Consider the following 22,807-nt stretch of genomic DNA (forward strand, 5'->3'; position numbering starts at 1 on the left):
TAATGGCTGGCCCCATTTTTCCAAAGCCAGACCTGCACATTAGCCACTGAGTCTACCTTTTTAAAATGCCAAAATAGAAAATCATTTTCAGTATCCTAATGTTTTTGTTTTGTGTTTTCTGATTGTTACAGTGCATGCATTCAACAAGCTTGGGACAAAGGACTTCCACTGGGCCGCCATCTCCAAAGTTCAGTCAAACACGCAATAGTTCTGAACTGGGCTTGATTTTGTTTCTGTTGTTTTAATTATTTCTATTGTGTTCATTCTCTTCTAAACATCCATTGGTTGAAAGCTCATTGTAATGTAGTTCCCCCTTTAAACATCCTAAGGTCAACATCCCCATAGTGTTTGCATTTCTCTCTTGTAAATGTTGTAGCTACATTAAATGAACAATTTATTTGGGAAATGTTCAGTCTTTAAATAAAGTTAAATAAAGGTTAAATAAAAAAATAAAAACGTCTTTGCTCTTTTCTTCATTAGCATGCTGATGATTTGAAATTGTACTGGATATATTTTTATCTGTTAAGATATTGAATACATGTTTAGTATTGTTGAGTTGAGTTTTCTCTGTGAGAAGCAAGTTCATTTAAAGTTATATGTGATTTGGTTTATGCAGATACAACATTTCAATGTTGTTAATTCCCAAAGTAACCAAAAACCTGATCTAATTAGCATATTCATAATGAGTTTGCAGCAAATTTGCACCAAACAGTAGAATGTTTGCCACAAGTTTCCCAGAATGTTTGCCAGAGGTTCACAAGTCGCTGCTAAATTGCCACAATGGTTTGCCACAAAACTAATTTGCATGTGAAAATGACATTACAGCACATTTGCAGCAAATTGACCAAAGATTTGCCAGAAGCCTGTTTTTTTCGGTAGGGGAAAAAACCCATGTACTCTAGAGATTGTGAGTTAAGGATACATCTCTGAGATACATCAAAATATATACACATTCACACAAAAGTAAAAAATAGACTCTGCTCGTCACTCATCCTGTGCTACGTGACTAACATCTAAAACATAGTAGCCTTCTGCATTCCACACCCATGCCTCATTCCTTCCTCTGATGCTCTCTGCATAGCATTCCATCTTCTGATCTCTTTTTCCAGCCCTTTTCAACCTGTTTACAGTACATTCAGGGGTAATATGGTAAACTGTGTAATTCTTTTTTAAGCGTGCTTGATACAATATCCTTGAGCTGTAGTCCCACAGCAGTAGACTATGGGCAGTCCAGGCTAATGCAGATAATGAGTCTGATCTCTGAGGGTGGGTTGTCATGGGTGTGTGTATGGACGGGGGTCAGGAATGGGACGTTAGTTCTCTCTAATCAACACAAATTGTCTCCTGTGATTTCAGGAGGACCTTGGATGGACCTCTGTATGTGGGAGAGATATGAGAGTCTTGTCCCCTCTGTCTCTGGTTAGAGAGAGTTTATTGATTAAAACTGTGCAGGGCCAAGTACTGAATCACTCTTTCTCGAAAACACGCATACAAAACATCTCCGGTTTTATCTGATGTTTACAAGAAAAAGTTTAAAGCAGCATAGTCATGTATACATAGTGCCATAAAATATACTGTACACACAAACACCTTGGAAGATTACAGAATTAGAATCGCCTTTATTCACCAAGTACGTTTACACATACCCAGAATTTGACTTAGTGAGATGCTGCCAGCAAAAGACAATATACAAACAAAATACAAACACAAGTCCACATATACATCATACAGAATACAATACAAAATCTGAACAGTAAACATAAAACAAGTATAGGCTGATTACAGGGGGAATATATCATTTACAGAGGAGATATCTATATAAGCAGAGGGAGGGATGCTGCCGTGATGAATATATCCAGTTGTGTAGAGGTGTACATAGTGAAAATGCAGTATAGTGCAGATTTGTACAACAGGTTGTTGATGACAAGGTGCAGTAGTCGGCTAAATGCAAAGTCACTTAATCGCTATGAGCCTGATGGCCGGTTGATGAGGGCCACAGCATGGGGGAAGAAAATGTTCAGGTGGTGGTCGGCTTTGGCCTAAACTGTCTGCTAGAGGGGAGTCTTTGAAAGATGGGGTGTCTGGGGTGGGCAGGGTCGGTGATAATCTTTCCTGCACGCTTCCTTGTCCTGGAAGGCAGGTGACAGCCGATAACCTTCTCTGCAGACTGGACAATGCGCTGCAGTTTGCCCTTGCGGCGGGCAGACCCAAACCAGACACTGATAGAAGAGGTGAGGATGGACTCAATGATGTCCGTATAGAACCGAATCAGAATTGTCAGAGAGAGTTTGAGTTTCTTCAGCTAGCGCAGATAAAACATCCTATGTCGTGCCTTCTTGGTCACCCCTGTGATGTTGTCCTCCCACTTGAGGTTGTGGGAGATGATGGTTCCCAGGTATTTGAATGACTTGGCCTTGCTGATGCCTGAAGCATCAATATCGAGGGGGAGAGATGGTGGGAGACATTTTCTGAAGTCAACCACCAACTCTACAGTTTTGACTGTGTTGACTTCCAGGTTGTTGCGACTGCACCAGGCCACCAGGCGGTCAATCTCTCCATGTTACTTGGACTCGTCACCGTCTGAGTTGATACCGACCAGGGTGTTGTCATCAGCAAAGTTGAGTAGTTTGACAGATGTGTCATTGGAGGTGCAGTCATTGGTGTAGAGGAAGGGGGAGAGCATGCAACCCTGCGGCGCCCCTGTGTTGAGAGATAGGGAGTCTGAAATATGTTTTCCCAGCTTAACACACACATGCACTACTGTTGCACAAAAATAGCAGGTTAAAGGGTAGAGGAGAGTGAGCAGGACATATTTCCTGCATATTTCCGTATAATCCATGTCACTTCCCTGCCAGTCTCTTTATCTTTCTCCCCCCTCCCTCTCTCTCAATCCATTTCTCTCTCTCTCCCCATTCTGTCCCTTTTTCAGTCGTCTCCCCTCCCACTTCTCGCGAGAGTGCTTCTCTATGAGTCTCTCTCTCCCTCCCTCTTCTCCCTCCCTCCCTCCTCTCTCCCCTCTTTCTCTCCGTCTCTCAGGCACACCGTGTCTCAGTGAAGGGGATTCACCGTAACCAGCTGTGGCTTATTGTGATTCTCACCTCCGTCACTCTCTGCTCCCCGCAAGGAAACGTTCCTTTTTCTCCTCATCATTTCATTTATGTTTTTTTTCTCTGCCTCTAAATTAAATTTCTCCGGTGACATTTTAAAGCTGTCAACCAGACCTGTGGAAGGTACTCTCAAGAGGCACTGAGAGACAGAGAGCGTAGGATAAGTTTTACTCCAGATCAAAAGACACCTTTCTTTTTTTTCAGATCTCGTTCACCTTTTGATTGACAGACTTTTTACTATGGTAAACTAAAGACAGTGGCATTATAGCACAGGATTTTTCTAACCCAAACTCAAGATACAGGATTTGTTTAATTATCTCAATTCAAACGCAAAGAATCACCAGATTCCCTGAAGATTCTCTGTGGACTTTAATGGCTCTAGACATACCTGCAGTATGTGTGAAATTTGGGGGACCAGAGTGAGCTAGGTGATGGTTCAACGGGCAAACGGACCTAGATGCTACATTTTTCTGTTCAGGCTGCCAGTCTGTTTGCGGCTTACAATCAAGGTAAGGCACGCACGCACACACCACACACACACACCTGGCACRCCAACAGGCTGCCGGGCTCTGTCAGAGCAGATAAAGAGTAGTTAATTAAATAGGCATCAGAGTGTAACTCCCAGACATTAAGTCTGATGTGTCTGGCTGGTGTCGCACAGGGAGACTTAGAGCGGATTACATTTGTATTGATTTATGTCAGAGTTTTGAGAGAGAGAGACACAGGGAGAGAGAAAGAGAGAGGGAGAGGGAGAGAGAGAAAGAGAGAGAGAGAGAGAATCTGACTGAGGCAAAGTACAATTATAATTACATCCAGTCTGAAAAACAGTCTGCTGTTGTTTTGTTTTTATAGTCAATTCATATTTGATCTACTAGCTAATTAGAATACATTTTGTGGAAAATGTTTGTGTCATCCTCTGGGTATGTCATCAGAGATGGAGTATGTGGCCTGATTTGACTATCAGAAGATATCAGATGATATGTAAATTACCTCTGTATGAACAGCTGGATTTAGGATCCTAAGGGAACAACCTTTCCCTGAGGATCCTGACATTGATAGTGGGTTTAAAGGGCTATAAGAGCATGGATCTAAGACCAAACTCTTCCATCTAACTTTCATCAGAGTCTGAAGTGAGACAGCAGATTATGAAAAAAAAGCTGATTAATWAAAAAAATATATAATAATAATTGTGTAGGGTTTGTTCATGTATTATATGTTATTAATATTATTGGTTCCAGGTAGAACCCTTTTGGGTTCAAATAACAACCCTTTCCACAGAGGGTTCTACCTGGAACCAAAAAGGATTTTCCAATGGGGAAAGCCGAGGAACCTTTTTGGAACCCAGTATTGAACCACAGTACTGCCAAAGGGCAGCTAAGGTCACTGACATTTGTATTCTAGTCAGTCAATGCAGTTAAGTATATCGACCCACCTTACCATATTTATTGGAACATGATTGCATTTCCCAATTGCTGAATAGAATTTCAGTGAATTTGACCTTAAGTCCGTAGAAAGAAGTTTCATGCTCCCTAAGATACGCTTCCTTTGAAAAAGTTTTACTTTGTTTCTCTTTCTCTTTTCTGGGGATTTGCTGTCCGGTTCATCCCTGTTCTGCTCATTCTGCTATTACAGAAGCATAATCAGCATTGGATTTCATGGAGATTGTTTGTGGAGATTGACTTAGATTTATTAAGGGCCAGTTCAACCAGTATATGTCTACTCCTGGACTAAAACGGCAATGGAGAATCTCCATTGAAAGTACKTTTTAGTTGAGGAATTGGCTACATCTGTGTCTGGGCAACCTGCCAATAAGGTTTGGGACACAAATGTTGTCACCCAGAAGTATCTAATTATACTCACATTTCCAGATCTTGATTAGCGAGACCAGCAGAAGGTCTAATTCAAGATGAGACTTCACTGATAATCAAATTGGTTCCATCTAGCAACACTTTCACCAGTACTACTCCGTATGTTCTCTCTCTCTCTCTCTCCCCCTTTCTATCTCTGTCATTCTCTCTCGCTCTAATCTTTCTCTCTTCCTCTCTTTCTCTCTTCCTCTCTTCTCAAGCTCTCCATTTTGTTCCCTGTCTTCCACTCCTCTTTCCAGCGATGGCCACTGCATCCATGGAACCAATGGTGATCTTGGTGGAGTGATCGTTAAAGAAAATATCTATTTATTTACAGTGCCTTCAGAAATTATTCACACCCCCTTTTTCCACATTTTGTTGTGTTACAGCCTAAATTTTAAATGGATTAAATTGAGATTTTGTGTCACTGGCCTACACACAATACCACATAATGTCATTGATAGAAATGTTGTTMTTCTAAGTTTTTACAAATTAATTAAAAATGAAAAGCTGTTATGTCTTGAGGCAATAAGTATTCAACCCCTTTATGGCAAGCCTAAATAAGTTCAGGGGTAAAACTGCACTTAACAAGTCAGACAATAGGTTGCATGGAAACACTCTATCTGCAATAATAGTATTTAACATGATTTTGAATGACTATCTCTATACCCCACACATACAATTATCTGTAAGGTCCCTCAGTCGCGCAGTGAATTTCAAACACAGAGTCAACCACAAAGACCAGGTAGGTTTTCCAATGCCMCCCAAAGAAGGGCAACTATTAGTAGATACTYTAGGTAAAAATAAATATAAGCAGATTATTACACTTTGGATGGTGTATCAATACATCCAGTCACTACAAAGATACAGGCGTCCTTCTTAATTCAGTTGCCAGACAGGAAGGAAACCGCTCAGGGATTTCACCATGAGGACAATGGGGACTTTAAAACAGTTACAGAGTTTAATGGCTGCGATAGGAGAAAACTGAGGATGGATCAACAACATTGTAGTTCCTCCAAAATACTAACCTACATGACAAAGTGAACTGAAGGAAGCCTGTACAGAATAAAATATATTCCAAAGCCCGCATCCTGTTTGAAATAAGGCACTAAAGTAAAATTGCAAAACATGTGGCAAAGAAATGTACTTTGTCCTGAATACAAAGTGTTATGTTTACGGAAAATCCAACACAACACATCACTGAGTACCACTCTTCATATTTTCTAGCATGGTGGTAGCTGCATCATGTTATMMGTATGCTTGTCATCGGCAAGAACTAGGGAGCATTGTAGGATAAAAGGAAATGGAATAAAGCTAAGCACAGGCAAAATCSTAGAGGAAAACCTGATTCAGTCTGCTGTCCAACACACTGGGAGACAAGTTCACCTTACAACAGGACAACAACCTAAAACACAAGGCCAAATATTTATTTGTATTTTTTTCACTTTTATTTAACCAGGTAGGCTAGTTGAGAACAAGTTCTCATTTGCAACTGCGACCTGGCCAAGATAAAGCAAAGCAGTTCGACACATACAACAACACAGAGTTACACATGGAATAAACAAACATACAATCAAAAATCTATAAACAGCATGTGCAAATGAGGTAGGATAAGAGGGGTAAGGCAATAAATAGGCCATGGTGGCGAACTAATTACAATATAGCAATTTAACACTGGAATGATAGGGTGTGCAGAAGATGAATGTGCAAGTAAAGATACTGGGGTGCAAAGGAGCAAGATAAATAAATAAATACATTATGGGGATGAGGTAGATTGGAAAGGCTATTTACAGATGAGCTATGTACAGGTGCAGTGATCTCTGAGCTTCTCTGACAGTTGGTGCTTAAAACTAGTGAGGGAGGTAAGAGTCTCCAGCTTCAGAGATTTTTGCAGTTCGTTCCAGTCATTGGCAGCAGAAAACTGGAAGGAGAGGCAGCCAAAGGAAGAGTTGGCTTTGGGGGTGACCAGTGAGATATACCTGCTGGAGCTCGTGCTACGGGTGGGTGCTGCTATGGTGACCAGTGAGCTGAGATAAGGCAAGGCCTTATCCATAGCAGAGACTTGCAGATGACCTGGAGCCAGGGGGTTTGGCAACGAGCATGAAGCGAGGGTCAGCCAACGAGAGCATACAGGTTGCAGTGGTGGGTAGTATATGGGACTTTGGTGACAAAACGGACGGCACTGTGATAGACTGCATCCAATTTATTGAGTAGAGTGTTGGAGGCTATTTTGTAAATGACATCGCCGAAGTCGAGGATCGGTAGGATGGTCAGTTTTACGCGGGTATGTTTGGCAGCATGKGTGAAGGATGCTTTGTTGCGAAATAGGAAGCCAATTCTAGATTACATTTTGGATTGGAGATGTTTAATGTGAGTCTTGAAGGAGAGTTTACAGTCTAACCAGACACCTAGGTATTTGTAGTTGTCCACATATTCTAAGTCAGAACCGTCTAGAGTATTGATGCTGGACGGGTGGGCAGGTGCGGGTAGCGAACGGTTGAAGAGCATGCATTTAGTTTTACTTGCATTTAATAGCAGTTAGAGGCCACGGAAGGAGAGTTGTATGGCATTGAAGCTCATCTGGAGGTTAGTTAACACAGTGACCAAAGAAGGGCCAGAGGTATACAGAATGGTGTCATCTGCGTAGAGATGGATCAGAGAATCACCAGCAGCGAGAGCGACATCATTGATGTATACAGAGCAGAGAGTCGGCCCGAGAATTGAACCCTGTGGCACCCCCATAGAGACTGCCAGAGGTCTGGACAACAGGCCCTCCGATTTGACATAGTGAACTCTATCGGAGAAGTAGTTGGTGAACCAAGCGAGGTAATCATTTGAGAAACCAAGGCTGTTGAGTCTGCCAATAAGAATGTTGTGATTGACAGAGTCGAAAGTCTTAGCCAGGTCGATGAATACGGCTGCACAGTAATGCCTCTTATCGATGGCGGTTATGATATCGTTTAGGACCTTGAGCGTGGCTAAGGTGACCAGCTCTGAAACCAGATTCCATAGCGGAGAAGGCAAAGTGAGATTCGAAATGGTCGGTAATCTGTTTGTTAACTTGGCTTTCAAAGACCTTAGAAAGACAGGGTAGAATAGATATAGGTCTGTAGCAGTTTAGGTCTAGAGTGTCTCCCCCTTAGAAGAGGGGGATGACCGCGGCAGCTTTCCAATCTATAGGAATCTCAGACGATACAAAAGAGAGGTTGAACAGGCTAGTAATAGGGGTTGCAACAATTTCGGCAGATCATTTTAGAAAGAGAGGGTCCAGATTGTCTAGCCCGGCTGATTTGTAGGGGTCCAGATTTTGCAGCTCTTTCAGAACATCAGCTATCTGGATTTGGGTGAAGGAGAAGTGGGGGAGGTTAGGGCGAGTTGCTGTGGGGAGCGCAGGGCTGTTGACCGGGGTAGGGGTAGCCAGGTGGAAAGCATGGCCAGCCGTAGYTAAATGCTTATTGAAATTCTCAATTATAGTGACAGTGTTTCCTAGCCTGAGTGCAGTGGGCAGCTGGGAGGAGGTGCTCTTATTGTCCATGGACTTTACAGTGTCCCAGAACATTTTTGAGTTTGTACTACAGGATGCAAATTTCTGTTTGAAAAAGCTAGCCTTAGCTTTCCTAACTGCCTGTGTATATTGGTTCCTAACTACCCTGAAAAGTTGCATATCCCGGGGGCTATTCGATGCTAATGCAGAATGCCACAGTATGTTTTTGTGCTGGTCAAGGGCAGACAGGTCTGGAGTGAACCAAGGGCTATATCTATTCCTGGTTCAAWTTTTTTTGAATGGAGCATGCTTATTTAAGATGGTGAGGGATGCACTTTTAAAGAATAACCAGGCATTCTCTACTGATGGGATGAGGTCAAACCTGGATATTAAGACAGAACTCTGCAGGCTATCTCTGCAGTAGATTGCAATGCCGCCCCCTTTGGCAGTTCTATCTTGGCAGAAAATGTTATAGTTAGGGATGGACATTTCAGGGTTTGTGGTGGTTTTCCTAAGCCAGGATTCAGACACGGCTAAGACATCCGGGTTGGCAGAATGTGCTAAAGCAGTGAATAAAGCAAACTTAGGGAGTAGGCTTCTAATGTTAACATGCATGAAATCATGGCTTACGGTTACAGAAGTCAACAAATGAGAGCACCTGGGGAGTYGGAGTGGAGCTAGGCACTGCAGGTCCTGGATTAATCTCTACATCACCAGAGGAACAGAGGAGAAGTAGGATAAGGGTATGGCTAAAGGCTATAAGAACTGGCCGTCTAGCACGTTCGGAACAGAGAGTAAAAGGAGCCGGTTTCTGGGCACGATAGCATAGATTCAAGGCATAATGTACAGACAAAGGTATGATAGGAAGAGAGTACATTGGAGGTAAACCTAGGCATTGAGTAATGATGAGAGAGATATTGTCTTTCGAGACATTTAAACCAGGTGATGTCACCGCATATGTGGGAGGTGGAACTAAATGGTAGGTTAAGGCATATTGAGCAGGGCTAGAGGCTCTACAGTCAAATAAGACAATAATCACTAACCAGGACAGTAATGGACAAGGKATATTGATATTAGGGAGCGGCATGCGCAGCCAAGTGAATCGTATGGGTCCAGTGAGTGGTTGGGCTGCCTGGGGACACGGCAATTCAGACAGTTAGCAGGCCGGGGACAGCAAGCTAGCAGTTAGCAGGCCGMGGCTAGCAAGTTAGCAGAAGGGCCTTAGAGGGYCGTAGCGATGGGGGAATGTCTGTTTTTGCCTCCTCGTGAGGTGACGTCGATAGACCAGTCGTGGAATTAGTAGGGTTCCAAGTAGCAGAYGGGTCTGAGTCCAATTGGCAAAATGGGTATAGTGGTCCAAGAAACTGGTCAATGGATCAGCTAACAGTCCAATATGCTATAGATAGCTAGCAGGCCGCAGTTAGCAGAATGGGCCTTCAGGGGACGTTGCGCCTGAGGAGCCTGTTGGACTCCTCGGGCAGATTATGTCGGTATTCCAGTCGTGAAGGATCGGCGGGGTTCCATGACCCGTAACGGCAGCAGAAGGGGTCCGGATATTGTAGCCGAGGAGTGGGCTTCAGGAGTAGCCCAGGAGCCCTCGCCGGGAGATGGGGATAGCCCATGCTATACACTGGAGTTGCTTACCAAGAAAACGTTGATTGTTTCTGAATGGCCTGGTTAAAGTTTTGACTTAAAGTCTTGCCAAAGATTTTCAAGCCGATTTAAAGTGGCTGTCTAGCCATGAACAACAACCAATTTGATAGAGCTTGAAGAATAAAACATTAAATAATGTGCAGATATTGTACAATCCAGGTGTGCAAAGCTCTTAGAGACTTACCCAGAAATATTCACAGCTGTAATTGCTGCCAAAGGTYATTCTAACATGTATTGTGAATAYATGTGAATACTTATGTAAATTCAATATTTCTGTATTTCATGTTCAATAAATGTGCAAACATTTCTAAAAACATGTTTTCACTTTGTTATTATGGCGTATTGTGTGTAGATGAGTGAGATAATTATTTATTTAATCCATTTTGAATTTAGGCTGTTAAACAACAAAATGTTGAATAAATCAAGGGTTATGAATACTTTCTGAAGGCACTGTATTTCCAATTCCTTTCTTCCCATAACCTAAAATCACCATAATATACATGGAACATCTGTTGTTGCTTCAGAAATGCAAATAATAGATATAATTGAATAATAATGKTTGATAACATTTCCCTTGCTTATCTCTCTCTGTTTTCCCATGCCCCGGTCCCCCTCCATAGCGATGACCACTGTATCCATGAAACCCCTGCTGGTCCTGGTGGATCGGATCCCCAACGCCACTGACCCGCCTTTTGACTCTGCCCCTTCCTCTCCCGAAAACACAGCCGCCACCTTCACCATAGGCTGTATACTCTCCCTCATGTGTCTGGTCGGCGTTTCCGGAAACATCTACACCCTCGTGGTCATGTGTCACTCCATGCGTTCCGCAGCGTCCATGTATATTTACATCATCAACCTAGCCTTGGCGGATCTGCTCTATCTGTTGACCATCCCGTTCGTTGTCTGCACGTACTTCCTGAAAGGTTGGTATTTCGGCGATGCGGGGTGCAGGATTCTGATCAGTATGGATTTCCTGACGATGCACGCCAGCATTTTTACGCTGACCATCATGAGCACGGAGAGGTACTTTGCCGTGCTGAAACCGCTGGACACAGTCAAACGGTCCAAGAGCTACCGCAAAGCCATTGCGGTGCTTGTATGGGTGGCTTCCCTGGTCCTTACTTTACCCATGATCCTCAGGATTCAGATGATGATGGTAGGTAGCAAGGCCATGTGCCAGCCGACCATCTCTCCGCTGTCCTATAAGGTGTACATCACTTTCCTGTTCTGTACCAGCATCGTGGCTCCGGGGATGATCATTGGCTTTCTCTACATCGGGCTGGCTCGCACCTACTGGATCTCTCAGACAGAAACCTTCAAACAAACCAAGAAACTACCAAATCAGAAGGTCAGTCAATCAAACTAACTATCTCCCTGCCTATCCATCATTTAGATATGCCAAAGGAATATCCTTTGGTAAAACAAGTGAATGTGATTGATTGCTGTAATCTTGTAAATCCCTGTCCAACAGGTCCTCTATCTGAGCTAGTTCTAACTCCATCTTGTATTTCTCTATTCTCCAGGTCCTCTACCTGATCTTTACCATCGTCCTGCTGTTCTGGGCCTGTTTCCTGCCCTTCTGGATCTGGCAGCTCCTGGGTCAGTTCCACCCCTCCATCGACCTCTCCACCAAGGCCAAGCGCAACATCAACTACTTGACCACCTGCCTCACCTACTCCAACAGCTGCATCAACCCTTTCCTCTACACGCTGCTCACCAAGAACTACAAGGAGTACCTGCGGAAGCGCCAACGTACCTGCACGGCGGGCAGCTACTTCAACCGGAGGAACCGGTTCCAGCGCTCGCCCAGGAGGTCGCTGTCCTCTAGCAGCCAGCAGTGCACGGAGAGTTTCGTGCTCACACACACGCCGTCACAGCGCACCATGCACAACAACAGCCTGTGAGGTAGGAGAAGAGGTTCTGGTCTTGGTCTTATTGGGGCATTATCTCCACATATCTGGTCATTTATAGAAATGAAAAACAGTGAACCCATTTATAGTGATGTAATGTATGTCTGATGGAGTGAAAGAGGTGTGTTGTTGTGTGTAACTATGGCGAGGTCAGCCTGTGAGATAGGTCTAGTAAACAGACTATGACATAGGAGGTCCATGCGTAGTTTGGGCAATTCCCCTGATGTTATCGCACATCTCTCCAAACATATTTGTTCCCATGGGAACTTCTTGTGCTTTACTGTAATGTAGACTACATTACGTCCGGTTGGAGGGAAGGCTGGTGTTTTTTGATTGGTTTGGCATMTGAATTCATAGTTTGTTTTAGTCTGTTTTTAGTCTAATCTATGTCTTCGTATTGTTTGAGTTAGCGTTTGGATTCAAGTTTTTATCCACATCACGGTTAGCCCTTGTGGCTGGGACTGCTCGAACCTGACCCGAGTTTGGATCCTATTGGCTAGCAGACTATCAGTGCTAGCCTACCTGGGTTTTTATATATGGCTGGGCCCAAATGTGACAGGTGCGAGATGATTTCCATGCAAGAGGAGGGAAAAGGGGGGAACTGATCGATGGACAGGGGTTCGTCTGAGAAATTGAGAAATTGTTCATACACTTTGACTTATTCCAGATTTTGTTGTGTTACAGCCTGAATTCAAAATGAATTAATAAACAATAACAAAAACTCACCCATATACACACAATATCCTTAAATGACAAAGTGAAAACATGTTTTTAGAAATGTTTACACACTTATTGAAAATGAAATATAGAAATATACAATTTACATAAGTATTCACACACTTGATTCAATACATGTTAGAATCGCCTTTTGCAYGGATTACAGCTGGGAGTGTTTCTGGTCTCTAAGAGCTTTGCACACCTGGATTGTATAATATTTGCCCAATATTAATTTAAAAATTGTTCAAACTCTGTCAAATTGGTTGTCGATCATCGCTAGACAACCGTTTTCCAGTCTTGCAATATATTTTCAAGCAGATTTAAGTCAAAACTGTAACTCTGCCAKTCAGGAACATTTAGTCTTCTTGATAAGCAACTCCAGGGTAGATGTTGCCCTTTTTGGGTTATTGTCCTGCTGAAAGGTGAATTAATCTCCCAGTGACTGAACCAGGCTTTCCTCTAGGAGTTTGCCTGTGCTTAGCTCCAGGTTTCTTTTTTATCCTGAAAAACTTCTGATTCCTTAATGATTACAAGCATACACATACATACTATGCTTGAAAATATGGAGAGTGGCACTCAGTAATGTGTTATATTGGATTGGCCCCAAACATAACACTTTGTGTTCAGGAGTGCCTTGTAGAAGAGAGACCTAAGACAACAACACAGCATGACAGCGACACATGACAACACAGCATGGTAGCAACACAACATGGTAGCAGCACAACATTTTTACAAACATTGTTAAGCACAGACAACAGCACGAAAGGCAAAAAGGTAGAGACAACAATACAGTGGCAAGAACAAGTATGTTGTAACGGCTGTCTAATTCCTCCTCCTCGGATGAGGAGAAGGAGTAGGGATCAGACCAAAACGCAGCGGTAGATGAATACATGAATGAATTTAATTAAAGACAAGACGAACACGAAAAAAACACTTGGAAAATTACAAAACAACGTAGACAGACCTGAACTTGAGAATTTACAATATAACACAAAGAACAGGAACAGACTAACCAAACGAACACGAAACAGTCCCGTGTGGTGCGACAGACACAGTAACAATCACCCACAAACAAACAGTGAGAACAGCCTACCTTAATATGGTTCTCAATCAGAGGAAACGTCAAACACCTGCCTCTAATTGAGAACCATATCAGGCAACACATTTAACCCAACATAGAAACACATAACATAGAATGCCCACCCCAACTCACACCCTGACCAACTAAACACATACAAAAACAAGGAAAACAGGTCAGGACCGTGACATATGTGAACCCTTTGGAATTCAATTTGATCTGATCTTCATCTAAGTCACAACAATAGACAAACACAGTCTGTTTAAACTAATAACACACAAACAATTATACGTTTTAATTTCTTTATTGAACACACGGTATAAACATTCACAGTGCAGGGTGGGAAAAGTATGTGAACCCTTGGATTTAATAACTGGTTGACCCTACTATGGCAGCAATAACCTCAACCAAATGTTTTCTGTAGTTGCGGATCAGACCTGCACAACTGTTAAGAAGAATTTTGGACCATTCCACTTTACAAAACTGTTTCAGTTCAGCAATATTCTTGGGATGTCTGGTGTGAACCGCTCTCTTGAGGTCCTGCCACAGCAACTCAATTGGGTTGAGGTCAGGACTCTGATTGGGTCACTCCAGAAGGCATATTTTTTTCTGTTGTAGCCATTCTGTTGTTGATTTACTTCTGTGTTTTGGGTCGTTGTCCTGTTGCATCACTCAACTTATGTTGTGCTTCAATTGGCAGACATGTTGCATTCTCCTGCAAAATGTCTTGATAAACTTGGGAATTCGTTTTTCCATTGATGATAGAAAGCTGTCCAGGTCCTGAGGCAGCAAAGCATCCCCAAACCATGATGTTCCCTCCACCATACATTACAGTTGGGATAGGTTTTTGATGTAGGTGTGCTGTGCCTTTTTTTCTCCACACATAGTGTTGTGTGTTCCTTGCAAACAACTCAACTGTAGTTTCATCTGTCCACAGAATATTTTGCCAGTAGCGCTGTGGAAAATCCAGGTGCACTTTCAGATGTTTTTGGACAGCAGTGGCTTCTTCCGTGGTGTACTCCCATGAACACCATTCTTCTTTAGTGTTTTACGTATCATAGACTCATCAACAGAGATGTTAGCATGTTCCAGAGATTTCTATAAGTCTTTAGCTGACACTCTAGGATTCTTCTTAACCTCATTGAGCATTCTGCGCTTTGCTCTTACAGTCATCTTTCCCTTATGGCCACTCCTAGGGAGAGTAGAAACAGTGCTGAACTTTCTCCATTTATAGACAATTTGTCTTACCGTGGACTGATGAAAATCAAGACTTTTAGAGATACTTTTGTAACCCTTTCCAGCTTTATGAAAGTCAACAATTCTTAATCTTAGGTCTCTGAGATCTCTTTTGTTCGAGGCATGGTTCAGATCAGGCAATGCTTCTTGTGAATAGTCAACTTACATTTTGTGAGTGTTTTTTATAGGGCTAGGCATCTCTAACCAACATTTCCGATCTCGTCTCATTGATTGGACTCCAGGTTATTTTAATATAGTTTGAGTGTTTTTTTAGTATAAGACTATCATCTGCATATAAATGGATGAGAGCGCTTCCTACTGCCTGCGCTATGTTGCTGATGTAAATTGAGAAGAGTGTAGGGCCTAGAATTGAGCCTTGGGGTACTCCCTTGGTTGACAGGAAGTGGCTGAGACATCAGATGTTCTGGCTTTACACACTGCACTCTATGAGAGAGGATGTTAGCAAACCAGGCCAAACACCCCTCAGAGACACCAATACTCCTAAGCCCACCCACAACAATGAAATGGTCTACCATATCAAAAGCTTTGGCCAAGTCAATAAAAATAAAAATAACATCACAACATTGCTTAGAATAAAGGGCAGTGGTGATGTCATTTAGGATCTTTAAGGTTGCAGTGACACATCCATAACCTGAGCGGAAACCAGATTGCATATCAGAGAGATTACTATAGACATCAATAAAGCCAGTCAGTTGCTTATTGACAAGTTTTTCCAACACTTTTGATACACAGAGAAAGATATATATTGGACTATAACAGTTAGGATCCGCTTGATCTCCCCTTTTAAATAGAGGATGCACCGTGGATGCCTTCCAAGCACTGGAAACCTCCCCATAGAGGAAATATGGGTTAAAAGGGTGAGAGATAGCCAAGGCAATGATACAGTGGATCAGTGGATCCCCGATTCAGGAAACTAGGCGTATGTCGCAAGTCATGACTTCACAGGAGAGCCATTTGAACATAACATTTTTTAATGATCAAAATGCCTTTTTTTGGCAGAAATGCCTTATAAACACGTGAAGTTTCATGTGCCTTAATAACAAACTTGTATGCCATCTGCAAATACGAATAAACCTGTTAAATTACGAGCCCTGTTGGTTAAGCCACAGAAAAAGTCAGCAACCTTCCCACTAGCCATGATTGGCTGAGATAATGAGTGGGCTGGACATGCTGAGAGAGGAGTTCGGATTGGTCTGCCATATAGAAGGCTGCTGTCTATTTGAGCTGGTCAGTCTGTGTTGGTAATCCTGTCGAACGCAGCTTTTTTTAAATGCATTGTGTAGTGGAGCTGCATAAATGTTGCTCTCCACTTTCTGGAGGATCAAGTTTTGAAATCAACGGAATTAGAGTACGATAGCTAAAGAGAAGGAGAAAACACATGTCTCCTGATTAAATCTTCTAAGTAAGGGCATCCGTGGCATGGCATTCGTGACAGGGAGATGCATCCATCATGCATATTGATGTATATAGGAAAGATAATCTAGAGTTAGCTAGCTACATTTTCAGATATTACACGTTTCAAATTTTTACAGAAAGTTGTTTCATTTCAAGCTCAAGTGTACTGTTAGCTAGCTAGCCGTTTGCTCTGGGAACGACATGAATTGGCACTGTGTTCATTGTTGTTTAACTAGCTAATGTTAGCTGGCTGGCTCGTTAGCTAACGTTACGTGACGTGTGTGATCTTAAACGTTGTTTACCTAGCTAGATAGCTACATGTATTAAGCTAAAGTGTACTGTTAACTAGCTAGCTAACATTAGCTGGCTGGCTCCATAGCTGACGTTATTATTCGTATCCCAGAGCCATTTGCTTTTCTAGTTAGAGCCTAATGTTAGCTATCTAACATTGAACCTGGTTGGTTAGCTCCCAGCATATTCATGCAGGGTAGTAACAACATGATTTGGCACTGTGTTCATTGTTGTTTAACTACCTAAAGTTAGCTGGCTGGCTCGTTAGCTAACATTACGTGATGTGTGTTATCGTACACTTTGTTTAACTAGCTAGGTTCATTGTTTACCTAGCTAGCTAGCTACATGTCTTAAGCTAAAGTGTACAACACCCATTGAATATGGCCGGTGTCAGTAAACGTCTGCAAAAAAAGAGTAATGAAATTGTTGCCAGCAGAGCTGGTTAGGCTGTTTTCATGCTATCCATACGTAAACAAATCATTGGCCAGAGTGTCAAGTGTGCGTTCTGAACGCTCAGAGAGCGAAACGAGATGGGTGAGGCTTAAGCTTAAGAGGGTGTGAACGGTGCTGAATGGGTGTAGACAAAGCAGAGCTCTTCACTAAATACCAAACCATTCAAAAGCGATTTTCTCAAAAGTGAGTTTACAAGTTGATCAACTTTCAATTACTTTCCCATTGTTCCTCAAATGCAGTGTATGATATACCATTTTGTAGCTCTGAGTCTCTACTTTTATCCAATGTAAAAAACACAATTTCAAATTTTGCTACCTAAGCCCGAATCCAGGTGGTGAGTCACATTTTACTGTCATTGTAAATAAGAATGTGTTCTTAACTGACTTGCCTAGTTAAATAAAGGTTAAATCAAATGAAAATCCAGATGTACTTAGAAAACAGTGTATGTGGTGGGGTTATGCAAAGTGATGGGTGAAGTGACATGCCTCACAAACACCCATTAGTAAATGTAAAGTCCCTGAACTCTGCAAGTGTCTATTGTACTGCTGATAGCCCATCAAGGCTGGATGGCTTCTTTTGTATTCCAGTTTATTGCTAAAACATTTACACCTGGCCCACAGCATTGTTGCATACTTACAGAAAGAAGAGTGCATATTCACTCCATTCTCAGCCTGACTCTCTGCCACCAGATGCTTCTTTCTATTGTTGTTTTCTACTCGGTAACATTCCACAAGTAAATTTAATAAATAAAACACATACATTAAATAGCTTAGGTCTGGAAAATATGTTACTTGTTTAAAAAAAWATATATTTCACCTATATTTAACCAGGTAGGCCAGTTGAGAACAAGTTCTCATTTACAACTGCGACCTGGCCAAGATAAAGCAACACAGAGTTACACATGGAATAAACAAACGTACAGTCAATAACACAATAGAAAAATATTGTACAATACAATAGAAAAAATATATATACAGTGTGTGCAAATGAGGTAAGATTAGGGAGGTAAGGCAATAAATAGGCCGTAGTGGTGAAGTAATTACAATTTAGCAATTAACACTGGAGTGATAGGTGTGCAGAAGATGAATGTGCAAGTCGAGATACTGGGGTGCAAAGAAGCAAAAAAATWAAATAGCAATATGGGGATGAGGTAGTTGCATGGGCTATTTGCAGATGGGCTATGTACAGGTGCAATGATCTGTGAGCTGCTCTGACAGCTGATGCTTAAAGTTTGTGAGGGAGATATGAATCTCCAGCTTCAGTGATTTTTTTCAATTCGTTCCAGTCATTGGCAACAGAAAACTGGAAGGAAAAGCGACCAAAGGAGGAATTAGCTTTGGGGGTGACCAGTGAAATATACCTGCTGGAGCGCGTGCTACAGGTGGGTGCTGCTATGGTGACCAGTGAGCTGAGATAAGGCGGGGCTTTACCTAGCAAAGACTTATAGATAACCTGGAGCCAGTGGGTTTGGCAACGAATATGTAGCGAGGGCCAGCCAACGAGAGCATACAGGTCGCAGTGGTGGGTACTATATGGGGCTTTGGTGACAAAACGGATGGCACTGTGATAGACTGCATCCAATTCGCTGAGTAGAGTGTTGGAGACTATTTTGTAAATGACATCGCCGAAGTCAAGAATTGGTAGGATAGTCAGTTTTACAAGGGTATGTTTGTTTGGCAGCATGAGTGAAGAATGCTTTGTTGCGAAATAGGAAGCCGATTCTAGATTGCATTTTGGATTGGAGATGCTTAATGTGAGTCTGGAAGGACAGTTTACAGTCTAACCAGACACCTAGGTATTTGTAGCTGTCCACATATTCTAAGTCAGACCCGTCCAGAGTATTGATGCTGGACGGGTGGGCAGGTGCAGGCAGCGATCGGTTGAAGATAATGCATTTAGTTTTACTTGCATTTAAGAGCAGTTGGAGGCCACGGAAGGAGAGTTGTATGGCATTGAAGCTCGTCTGGAGGTTAGTTAACACAGTGTCCAAAGAAGGGCAAGAAGTATACAGAATGGTGTCATCTGCGTAGAGGTGGATCAGAGAATCACCAGCAGCAAGAGCGACATTGATGTGAAACAAAAAATATCTACTTTTTATTTGTGTGCATGCGGGACAGACGAAGAGCAATTCTTACTCTATTGTTCTAAATTCAATCACCTTTTTCTTCTTCATCCTCCTCATTCCGTTCATTCAAATTAAATTGTAATACATTTTGTCTCCAGCTCAACAACTCCAAATCGCTTTTGCATGTGCTCCAAAGGGATAACTTGAAATAACATGATATAGGTTAATTAAATAATCGAAAGGAAAAATTTGACTATTTAGCCTAGTGGATATAAGTATTTTTGGCATATCATGTGAAATAGGTGAAATGTTMCATGACAAACAGGTGCTGTTAGATTACAATATAGTTGTTCTGCRCGTTTGGAACAGTGTAAACAACACTAAATAAATTAGAAGTAATACCAGAGAGTCTTTTCTAATGAAACAATATTGTAAATTCTTTAATACAGTATAACAAATTTCTTTATCCAACATTTCCCGGCTTGGTGATCACAGAATCAGTAGGATATTAAACAAACACTCAAATAGGCTGCAGAAGCAGGACCCCAGGCATAGGGCTGAGTGACTCACTAATTCCTGGCTTTCGTTCAAAATAAGTTATATTATAATGCAGGGTTACAGACACATTCTTTCTGATTGTCTTCACCATATACCGTTTCTTTCCTCTTGCTACAATATATATTTGTAAGGGTTGATGCATTTTTTGTTAGGGCAAATCAGGTCTGTGATATTGATTTACAAATGTACAACTTTAGAGGACTTAAGCCTCGAATTCATTGCAAGTTTGCCACGTTACAATAGGACTCAACTCTGACCGCAGCATCTATCGGTCGTCTAAGCTGTGGGGGATTTTTATCACACCTAGCCAAGCTGTTGGGTAATGGGTCTCGGAGCTCTCGCAACTAAACCATTTATTAAGAGGTGGCTTCTATCTTCAATATAATCATTCATTCAGAAGGTTAAACCCATAGGTTTTAGGCCTGCAGCAAATTAAATTTGATTACCAGGTTCAGGTTATAATAATCCATGCCTTCTGGGAATTTTATAAGGTCCAAAAGTTATGGACGGTGTTAGAAAGTTGGCTGTCAGAAGTATTACAATGGAAATGAACTTTTAATCCGTCTGTCTGCATATTTCAAGACATGACACATAAGGATGCAATGAGATACCCAATGGGTTGGATGATACTTTTCTCATCAATCATCTCAAAAAAGGATATACTTAAAAACTGAAAATCAATCCAATGTCAGCTTTTAAATGCTTTATCATCCAAATGTTGAAAGTGCCTGGGTGATGGAGAGAAACAAAATMATGCAGTTTGAGGCCATGTGCCCTGTGTAGCTCAGTATGTAGAGCATGGTGCTTACAAGGCCAGGGTTGTGGGTTCAATTCCCACATGGTAGCAGTATGAAAAGAGTATGAAAATGTATGCACTCACTACTGTAAGTTGCTCTGGATAAGAGCATCTGCTAAATGACTCAAATGTATATGTAATGTGGCAGAGATTGAGGTGTGGGTCTGGGAAGGTGTGATGTAGTTGTCATTTGTATGTGCATGTTTTGTATTGTCTAAAAAAAAATCATACAATAATACAAAAAAATGACAAATGACAAGCTTGCAACACACATCTGATTATTCATTATGAATAAGATATATTTGATTTATTTCGTTTCCATTCTTCATTGTAACCACAAMGTCACAGATAATTGAACATATACACACACACACAACATGAGCAGATTAACTTGGTCAAAACATTTCTTTAATGTAATGATTTATTTTGATCCAAAGCCACGAATGACTGAGTCACTCAGCTTTATGCTGACAAATATAGCTTTATGCTGCAAAATAACCTACTAAATAGGCCAAGTCAAAACTAATATATTAAATTGCCTAAATGAACTAATACATTTCATAAATAAAATAATTAAGTAACTCAGGTCTTTAAAATATGGGCAACTTTTCCCCCTCCCTATCCTCGCTGGACTCTCTTTCATTCAGTTTCTTCTTCACAACAGCAAAGAAGGACTCCATGTTTCAGAAACCCACTTTATTTAAAGGGGGTATTACTCTTTCACACTGTGGTAAATAAAGCCAGTTTGTTATTTATAATTATTTATGTTTTTAGAGGGAGAGAAACCAAAAGCCCACCGTGCCTATTTTTCGAAAATGTCAGTCCACATGTTATGTATAATTCCGTCATTGTATTTACCCAAGTTCTATCTCAACACCCACCAGCTATTTTTGTTGTTGTTGCCTGATGCAGGACACTAGTGCCAGAGAAGAGAGACTCTCAGACAGAAACATGCACACCTCCATTCATTTACCAAAGGATAGTCTAATAGCTCGTCTAGATGTGAAAAATCCCCAAATTTGACCACCGTTTAYACTACTGATAGATCAGTGTTCTATCTCCCCCTTGTGATAGTGTAGCGCGAGGACAGAATTACGCAGTTTACCACCATATGCCACAAACTGTTGCGGTATAAGCTCTACATTTGATGAAGGGGCAGCAACCTTAAAGAAGAAAGGATCTAAACCATCTGACCCAGATGTTTTTGGGGGTCAAGTTTAAGGAGCTCCTCTAGTACCTTAGACTCAGTGACAGCCTGCAGGGAGAAGCTGTGTAACGGGGCAGGGGGAAAAGAGGGAAGTGCATCAGGGCTAATCGCATTAGAAGGGCTGGGAGATGAGGAAGTGTTGAACGGGCAAGAATGCATGACTAAGTCAAATAGGAATCCTGACTTAATGAAGTGGTGATTAAAGACCTCAGCCATGTGCTTCTTGTCAGCAACAACCACATCATCAACATTAATGGACATGGGCAGCTGTGAGGAGGAGGGTTTATTCTCCAGGACTTTCACCGTTTTCCAGAACTTCTTGGGGTTAGATCCACAGAGATAGAACTGCTCCTTAAATTAACTAACTTTGGCCTTCCGAATACCCTGAGGGCACTTTTTTTCATTTGCCTGAACTTCAGCCAGTCAGCCTGAGTATTTGTGTGGCAAGCCTTTCGCCAAATGGTGTTATTGAGGTGGATTAACTGCCAGATCACGGTCAAACCAGGCACTGAACCTGTTTTAAATTCTCATTTTCTTTATGGAGGTGTGCTTGTTAAAAATACCACTGAAAATATAAAAAAGAGTGTCCTAGCGTCTTCAACAGAATGTATCAAGCTGATTCTATACCAAATCACAGAGGCCAGGTCATGAATGAAAGCTTGCTCATTAAAGTTGTTAGCAATTGATGTTATCCTTCAATAACACAAACTCCAAAGCAAATCAGGGGGAGAAAAATAGGTTTATTTGAGAAGGACAAATCAAGATGTTATGCTGGGAGGTAGATGTTCAGTCTCCCCTGTCCTCAGCTTTTCTCCACCGAAAAAAGGAACAGGATGTCATTTATAACCCCCCCAATCTAGCCTGATGTTGACCAAACAGAAGTCCTTGCAGTACAACTTGGCTAATGGCCAAATAACAAGTATCCTGCTCCCTACTAAATGTACAGAACGTAGCTCTGAGTTCAGGAGTGACATTCCACAGATTCTAAA

At 41.8% G+C, this 22,807-nt stretch overlaps 1 protein-coding gene across 1 annotated transcript in view; it reads left to right on the forward strand.

Annotated features, from left to right (window-relative positions):
• The first annotated feature begins 3,024 nt into the window (after nt 1-3,024).
• Nucleotides 3,025-22,807, forward strand: part of LOC111967836 (urotensin-2 receptor-like) — a 67,409-nt gene continuing 47,626 nt past the window's right edge. Inside the window, exons 1-3 of the mRNA XM_023993239.1 lie at nt 3,025-3,616; nt 10,712-11,439; nt 11,615-11,996. Coding sequence (XP_023849007.1) covers nt 3,565-3,616; nt 10,712-11,439; nt 11,615-11,995 — 1,161 coding nt within the window. The 5' untranslated portion in view covers nt 3,025-3,564 and the 3' untranslated portion in view covers nt 11,996. The remainder of the gene's footprint in view (nt 3,617-10,711; nt 11,440-11,614; nt 11,997-22,807) is intronic.

The sequence above is a fragment of the Salvelinus sp. IW2-2015 genome, linkage group LG8 (assembly GCF_002910315.2).
Source record: "Salvelinus sp. IW2-2015 linkage group LG8, ASM291031v2, whole genome shotgun sequence".
NCBI classification, from domain to species: Eukaryota; Metazoa; Chordata; class Actinopteri; order Salmoniformes; family Salmonidae; genus Salvelinus; species Salvelinus sp. IW2-2015.